The sequence below is a fragment of the Akebia trifoliata genome, chromosome 15 (genome assembly GCF_017979445.1).
Source record: "Akebia trifoliata isolate Shusen 1 chromosome 15, ASM1797944v1, whole genome shotgun sequence".
NCBI classification, from domain to species: Eukaryota; Viridiplantae; Streptophyta; class Magnoliopsida; order Ranunculales; family Lardizabalaceae; genus Akebia; species Akebia trifoliata.
Window position 1 is genome coordinate 1,714,165 of NC_141389.1, and position 8,345 is coordinate 1,722,509.

The following is an 8,345-nucleotide window of genomic DNA, read 5'->3' on the forward strand; positions in this document are numbered from 1 at the left end:
CTCAAAATCTTTTATACTTCAACACTCAATTGTTAAAATGAAATAGAGAGGTTGAGGGTGATTGGTTTTTTTTATTATAAGAAATTTGTTAACATCAATTGTATATTCCACGAAAATTTTCTATTCTTTTATGAAATTTATTCAAATTCATCAGCATTAATGGAATTGGACCCTCATCGAATATTTATCAAATCTGAACTTTGTTACTATGCTTCGAGAGCCTTTTATTATTTCGTATGCTGTGGGTTAGGTTGTCAATGGGCCACATTTGGGATTATTCCATTGCGGATAAGAGTTTGGAAGTAACACTAGGGCATTTAGTTATCAAGTCAAGCCAGAGTGACCTGATTCATGTTTAGTTTCGGACTAGTGTTGAGTGTATATTTCCCTATGGTCTTTGTGTGTGTCATACTCCCCGTTAAGCCACATGAACCTCTTACATTCATAGTTATTCCCATCTCCAATAAATCAAGAATTTGAAGTAATTGGCCGGTTAACATGGTATTAGAGCTCTATGTTTGTATAGGTCACATATTCAATTCTTTCCACCCTTATGGGGTGAGGGGGAGTGTTGAGTGTATATTTTCCTTCACCTTCAGGTGTGTTGTACCCTACTTACGACAATGGCAAAAAAGGGTCATTTTTTCTTTAAAACTCAAAAGCATTCCATTTGTTAGAGTAATTGTGCCCTTCTCTTCATCTTCTTCATTTAAACTTTTATAAATAGCAGCTTCCTCCCTCCTTCATTTTCAGATTTTTCAAAAGAGAGAACTCTTCGTTCTCACTCCAAAATCCATCAATCATAAAAAAGATTCGGTTGTGAGAAACGACCAACATCTTATTGATTTTGGTGAATCTCGTATTCCATCCATGATCTATTTTACATTTTCATCAAATAGTATCCCTCTCTCCTCTCTTTCTTTCATTTCTTTTAAAATCCTTTGTATAATCTCATCCTCATAAAATAAAAAATGGAAAATGATAATAAAATTCTGAATGATTTTGCAAATTTTTTAGGGCATTGATCATAAAAAATTTGTCATGTTGAGACTCGACATTAGGATATGATAGAAGTATCATCAAGGTTCAACATTACCTATCCTTGGACCTCAACAATGACTAACAGAATGTTTCTTCTATAAATTTGTTTAAATTGTCGAACCTCTATGTTTGTATATTAAATTATACAAATGATTTTCAAAGAAATGAAATAAAAAGAAGAGAGGGATAACATTTGATGAAACACGAGATTCATTAAAATCAACAAGATATTAATCATTTATCACAGTTAAATCTTTTTTTATATTTCCAATAGTTATTGGGTGGGTTTTGAAATGAGAATATAGAGTACTCCTTCGAGAAATCTGAAATTAGAAGACCAAAAAAGTTGTAATTTACAAAAGGTTTAATGAAGAAAATGAAGTGAAGGGAATTTTTGTATTAAAAAAAAAGTCACAAAAGTGAAGTGTTTTTTAGTATTTAAAAAAGTGGCCTTTTGTTGCCATTGTCATGAACCTATGAATTTTTTTATACTAAATGTCCATAAAGATATATATCATCAATCTGAGTGTCCAACTTTATTTCAACCATGGACTGCATAGATTTGACGTCAACTTTAGGAACAGAACTCTACATTACTTTGAATAAAAGACATAAAACCACTCACATGTATCCTTTTAAAAAAAACCAAATTATAAAGTTAAGAAGCCTTCCATAGACCATAATGTATAGGACTACCAAAACACTCAGATGTCTGCCACTAGTAAAAATCTGAAGAAAAGAGAGCAAATTACTATCAAAATCAAATGAACTCTAAAGCATAACCGAGAGGTCCTTTATAACGTTTCCCCTCTTCTAGAAGACAAGTTCATGAGGTTTCATGCCCGAGCTAAGCGAAAATCTCGCAGCCAAGTATGTTTTCAAGTCAGGTACTCCCTCGATGGACTTGATCAACGCGGCATCCAGAGCTTTTTGGTCATCTTTCTTCTCTTGTGGGAGCAAATTCTTTTCCTATATTTTGCAAAAAAGAAAAATGGACTGAGTAAATCTAAAAAAAACAATTAGAATCAACCGAAGACACAACAGAAAGTGTTAGATACGGACCTCTTTCTCTGCTTCAAAAAACTCTCCCTCTTCTTTCTTCTTCTTCTTCACAGCTTCTTTGGCAAAATACTTGTCATCATACTTGTCAGCATTTACCCCAGAAATGTCCACCTTGGTGGAGGTTGCGATTACATAGGATTGGTTTACACGACGAAGAGGAACACCATTAATCTTAAATGGCCCTGAAGTAATAGAACCAAAGGATATCAGTTGTCAAATAAAAGTGTGGCACACCAAAAAATGAAAAAGAAACGAGAATTGGCATTGTAACTGAACCAAAAAAATTTCAGAACCATGTCTTTCAGGAAAGAAGCATGTCACTCTAAAAGAACACAATCAAGCAATTCCTTAAAAGCATCCAGAAGATTCAACATTAATCTAAAACTACCTCAAAACACATACTTGAATCATCTTTTACTATGTTGAGTTTGTTAAAAATCCTTAACGCATTGTTCCAGTTCGAATAGTTGTCCTCATCAAAATCCCAACTGAAAAAAGCCCAAGCAATCAAATGACAACCCTCCCCATTCTGTCATCATTCCCTTTGAATGTGTTTGGTTAGCATCTTTCAGTAGCAAATTTTACACGAGTCCTCAAAATTTTCATTAATCAAGGCAAACGTTAGAGATAATGTATTGATATACAATAGTTTTCACAAAAAACTTATATTTGAAAAGCACAGACACCAACCATAAACAAGTACATCTCAAGCATGCTAAATTTGCATTAAAGGACAACACATGCCTACTGAGCCACATCCACACCTTGGCTTCCCACAAGTACTGATAAAAGGATTCAAACCCAAAGGTGCATTGAGCTGAGGACATCAAAATGCTAATCAAGCCAAATTTGCATTATATTGCGTTGATTTATTAAATGGGATGTTTTGTCTAGCTTCATTTCCTCTGTATCAAATTTGCAACAGTTACATGTTTTAGAAAAATTTGCTAATGTTATTTTAGGGTTTATTGATAGAAAATTCCGATGAGATATGGGGAACCCACAACTTCTTTACTATTATAATGAACGAAAACGGAGTAGAAGTGGTTTGGCACCAATATTTGAGTGACTATAAATGACCCCAGTTTCATATTTAAATTTAATATAATCAGATTCATTTTGGTATATATCAAAAAACAAAGAATTGCAATCTACTATCGGATAATCACGTTGCCTAGCTTTCAACATCAACTATAAACCCTAAAATTACATTTGCAAGTTAGATACGGAGGGAATGAAGCTAAACAATACCACCCATTTAATAAATCAACACAATCAATTGATTTCGGATCAAACAACACTAGATTACAAATGAACAAAGATAGGCACAGACCCATTTCAGATCTTCAGCAAAAAAATCAATCCATAAAAAATAATAAAAAACTTCTTTAATTTGTTTCGGAGAACTCACCAGTGATGAGTAGCAATCCAGATGCAAGTTGTTTCAGAAAAACAACTCTTTTCCCCTTGAACCTCCCAGCAAGGATAATCAGAACAGTTCCAGGTGTAATACTTGCCCTAATTATTCCCAAATTATAAAACAAATTCGGAATCAAACACAGAAACAAGTAAGCATAAGAAACGGAAATGAAGTTCTTGAAGCTAGATCTGAAAAAGGAATACAGAAACCCTAGATACAGGAGTGATAATTGCCCTTTATTATTCTCAGATTTATAAAACAAATGCAGAATAAAAGACATATAGAAGTAATCCCTAAGAAACCGAAATGAAGCTTTTAAAGTTAGATCTGAAACGAAATACAGAAACCCTATGTACAGAACCTGAGCTTGGTGGGTTTGTGCTTCCGCTTGTTGATCAATGGCTTCTTCACGTCGTCTGCGGGATAGAATTTCGGGGCTTTTTCAGCTGGTTTTGGTTCTGCTGGCTTTGAATCGTGACGAGGGAACACGCCCCCATTCTTGGCCTTGATAGCCCATAGGCCTCTCTTGTGATACATCTTTGAACGCGAGTACTTGCCCACGCCTCGGATCAGATCTGGGTTTCTGCTAACCCTAGGTTTCCCCTCTTTCGGCGCCATTGATGGATTCTTGAAGGTCTCTCTGCAACTTGTAAGTCTCCTCTCAATCGCAAACCCTAGAGATAAATAAAATGATGGAAACCCTAAAAACCCTACAGAGTTGATACTATATATAGAAGAGTAGATTTCTGCGTCACTTGCTATACGTGGGAACTTTCCACACGTGTGTAGCTCCTATATGGGTTTGAGGCCCAAACAATTTGGGCTATCCATGGTAGGGCTTAAAATTAGGCCGGCCAACCCCGAAGCCATTGGGTTGAACCCGACCTTGGGTCAAGTTTGAGCATAGGCAGCCTTGGGTTCAATCTCGGAGTCGGGCAATAATAAAAAATGCCTGACTCAAATTGGGTTAGGGTTGGGCATAATGATCGGGCAATTCAACTTGTCTGACTCCAAACCCGAACTTAATAACAATTTGGGCTATCGATGGTAGGGTTGCAACTTGGGTGGGCCAACCCCGAAGGCACTGGGTTGAACCCGACCTTGGGTCAAGCCTGAGCATAGGCAGCCTTGGGTTTGATCTCAACGTCGGGCAATAATAAAAAGTGCCTGACTCGAATTGGGTTGGGTTTGGGCATAAGGATTGAGCAATTCAACTTCTCCGACTCTAAACTCGTACTTAATAGGACTATAATTACAAATAATTACAAAATTCTTGGATCTTAGTTTCTTTATGTATGATTTAATTTAGAGTCGTGCTGGAGTGACCTCAAGCTGAAACCTTATATCGCACTTCATGACGTGAAGTGGATAGAAACCCTAAATACTTTCATCGAGATACGAGTGAAAAGCATCCATGATTCCTATCCACTTTCACATCGTGAAGTGCTATATTAGGTTCCCTTGAGGTTACTTCAAGATTGTTCTTTAATTTATCTATATAACAAATATAATATGTAATTATTTTTATTAAATAAATAATTGTATTGTTATTAATGCTATTGTTTTATTTATTTTTTAAATATTACATAGTAAAAAATGGATAATTTTGTAATTTCATAATTTGAAAATTAACCACAGTGATATTCTCTTAATGACCTTGGTTATATTAAGTTTAAATGTAAAGGTGTGGGGATTTGTGGGATCCAAATTTAGTTTCAAATCACTTTTACTCCACCTTCTTACGTTTTAATAGTAAAGATTATTGCATTGTTAGTAATGTTTTTGTGTATGTAATGTTGTAATGTCGTACAATGGTTATATTATAATTTTAAATATTTGTTTTGTTAGAGAATTACAATTAATAGTAAATAAAGATTGTTATTTTGTATTGGGAGAATTGAGCTGATCAAGTTTGTTTTAAATTCTATCCATGTTTATTGGAGTTTAGGAATGAAGATTTAATTATATTCCTCGTCCATGAATGTATTCACAACAAGTTTACAAGGCATCTTGACAAGGTGGAAGACATTAACTTCAACATGGATTTCCTTCGTGCATGGAACCATAATAACAAAATTTGGATTCGACTATAATTCGACGAGGGATTGGTTCGGTTGATTCAGATAATTTCGAAAAATTTACGTAAAACTTCTGGTTACTACAAAGAATGATATTTTTCAATGTATTATAAGATAATTGTATATTTCACATACACTCAAATTAAATCGAAATTAATATACCATAATAATAAAAATAATTTTCTATTGATATACTATAAGGTGTTTGATTGGTTAAAAGTTTTACTTCACGATCATTTAAATGATCCATCTCAACTAAAATTAAATCTCAAGTATTTGCGTTCACATGTTTTATAGGGGTGTTGGAACATTAATAAAGACAAATGAGGGGACATTAAGAAAAAAAAATATATGAGACGAGGAGATTAAGAATAATTTGATGGGGATGAAAGACATTAACAACTTAATATTTTTATTAGGTCATTTGTTATAGACTTGTGCATGTTCACTGTGTCTTTCGTGTGAAATAGATTTCTTTATCTGGTATATGAGTGTTAAAAGTTTTTATTTTAACCTTAAATAAGGAAACTCAATTTACAAAGTGATGTGTATGCATTTAGAGTTTAATTTTAATTTAAAACTTATATTTTGTGGTGAATCTTTAATCCTTCATAATTTTTTCCAATTTTAATTTTTCTTTTTATTCGATTAAATCTAGTTTTCAATATTGAAATTTCTTATTTATAAATTTAAGATTTTTAATTTCTCTTTAGATTTTATAATCTATAATTTTAGTTGAGAGAATGGAAGGGAAGAGAAACTCGTTTGGATTGAGGGAAGGGGGGGGGGGAAAGGAAGAGAAACTCATTAATTTAGGGTTAAAAGTTCTTAGCTGAGAACTTTTCTGTCGAAGTCGAACACCTCGCGACGAAGCACGGATGTGTAGATCTATAACGAAACGTCGAAGTCGAACTCATTGTCGTCGTCTTCCTCTTCATCGTAGCATCTCCTAACGACCTTAACCGGAGTCTGTCGAAATTGAACTCTCCGTCGTCGTCTTCCTCTTCATTGCAGCATCTCCTAAAGACCTCTTCGGTCACAACCTCATCGGCTATGTTTTTTGTCTCCTCTTCTGACCTTCGTCATCAGTATCGACTCACTTTCGATTCAAAACCTATCTTTTCTATGAAGTTCGACTGCATGGTTTTTAAACTCGGTATATCATCTCGTCTTGTTCAGCTCCGATACCGAGTCGTCTCGGACGAGTTTTTCGATACGTTTGAGACGTCTCGTGAAATAACTCAAAAAATTGTATGTGAGACATACAACTCGATAAAAAAAAATTGATTTTGTGAGTTGGCCTTGTTCAGATCTGATACCGAGTTAACTCGGGAGATACGTCTCGATCTCCGATGAGTTTAAAAATCATCTTCGAACTTGTAAGATTTTCTTAATGTTTGTCAGTTTTTTTTTGATAATTTCGAATTCGAATCGGATAATATTGGATATCCGATAATGTATTCGGATAGGAATTCGAATATTCGTTAGTGACATCCGATCGGATTCGAATTCAGAGATCACTAAAAAATTTTGGATTCAAATTCGGATACAGCACCATCCGATCGGATATCTATCCGTTGACAGCCCTATCTACTAGGGGTGCACATTGGATTGGGTAAATCCGAGATCCGAACCAATCCGAAGCTTTTGGATTGGATTGGTTCGGACTAAACACACCCACGGTTCGGGTACGGATCGAAGAAAAAAAAATCCGATTAATTTGGTTCGGTTTCGGATTAGGATATAATAGAACCGAACCAATTATATATATATAGGGAGCGGTTCAACAGCCCCTTATGGTGCCCCATATGGTGCCATGCAGTTTTTGTAAATCACTTTTGATGGGGTTACAAGTTTTGGAATAGGCTGATTTTTTGTGAAGATGATCTCTACGGTGAAGAGATTATCCTCACAAAAAATCAGCTCATTTTGAAACTTCTAACCCTAGTTTACAAGTTGAAGAATCGTGGACCGTCCAATTTTTGTAATTCACTTTTGACGGGGTTAGAAGTCTTGGAATGAGCTGATTTTTGATGAGGATGATCTCCTCATCATAGAGATCATCCTCACAAAAAATCAGCTTATTCCAAAGCCTGTAACCCATGTTTTGAAAAATGCATGGCACCACATGGGGCACCACAATGGGACTGCTGAACCGCTCCCATATATATATATATATAATTATTTAAAAAATAAAAATTTCGGCTTTTTATTTATTTCTTCTTCTTCCTTTTAATTTTTTTATTATCCCAAAGTCCACGTTTAAAAAAAGTCCTACTTGTTTTTAAGGTTTGAATATTGGAGGAGATAGATGCTTGGATTGAGGAATAAGGTATCTATCTTCAATAAGTATTAGAACCGAGAACCGATCCGAACCAAGATTGGATTGGATTGGTTCGGTTCTATAGGGTAATTGGATTGGTTCAGTTTCAAATTTGTAGAACCGATCATGTTTGGTTCGGTTCTAATTTTGCCAAAATCCGAATCAATCCGAACCATGTGCACCCCTACTATCTACGATTTCCAATTTCTCATAGAGTCTTTTTTGTCAACAACATTTGAAGATTGACAAATATTTTGAGGACAAAGGCATATTGGTCATTTTTTTTATTAGTCTCTGTTACAAAACCTAACTCAAGGGAGGTATGTATAATATTTATCAAAATCTAGAGGTTATGTCTAAATTACTCTTTTTATATTTCGCGCCAATTCATTTTTTCTTTTTATATTTTTCTCCACAGATT

General features: G+C 34.7%; 1 protein-coding gene across 1 annotated transcript; it reads right to left on the reverse strand.

The window, feature by feature from the left end:
• Nucleotides 1-1,638: 1,638 nt before the first annotated feature.
• Nucleotides 1,639-4,234, reverse strand: LOC147383838 (large ribosomal subunit protein eL6-like). The gene is made up of 4 exons (XM_086426342.1): nucleotides 3,885-4,234; nucleotides 3,515-3,621; nucleotides 2,104-2,285; nucleotides 1,639-2,010 (listed from the first exon to the last, which is right to left on the reverse strand). Exons 1-4 carry the CDS (start codon nucleotides 4,139-4,141, stop codon nucleotides 1,855-1,857), a joined length of 702 nt encoding a protein of 233 aa, XP_086282468.1. The 5' UTR covers nucleotides 4,142-4,234; the 3' UTR covers nucleotides 1,639-1,854.
• Between the last annotated feature and the right edge of the window lie 4,111 nt (nucleotides 4,235-8,345).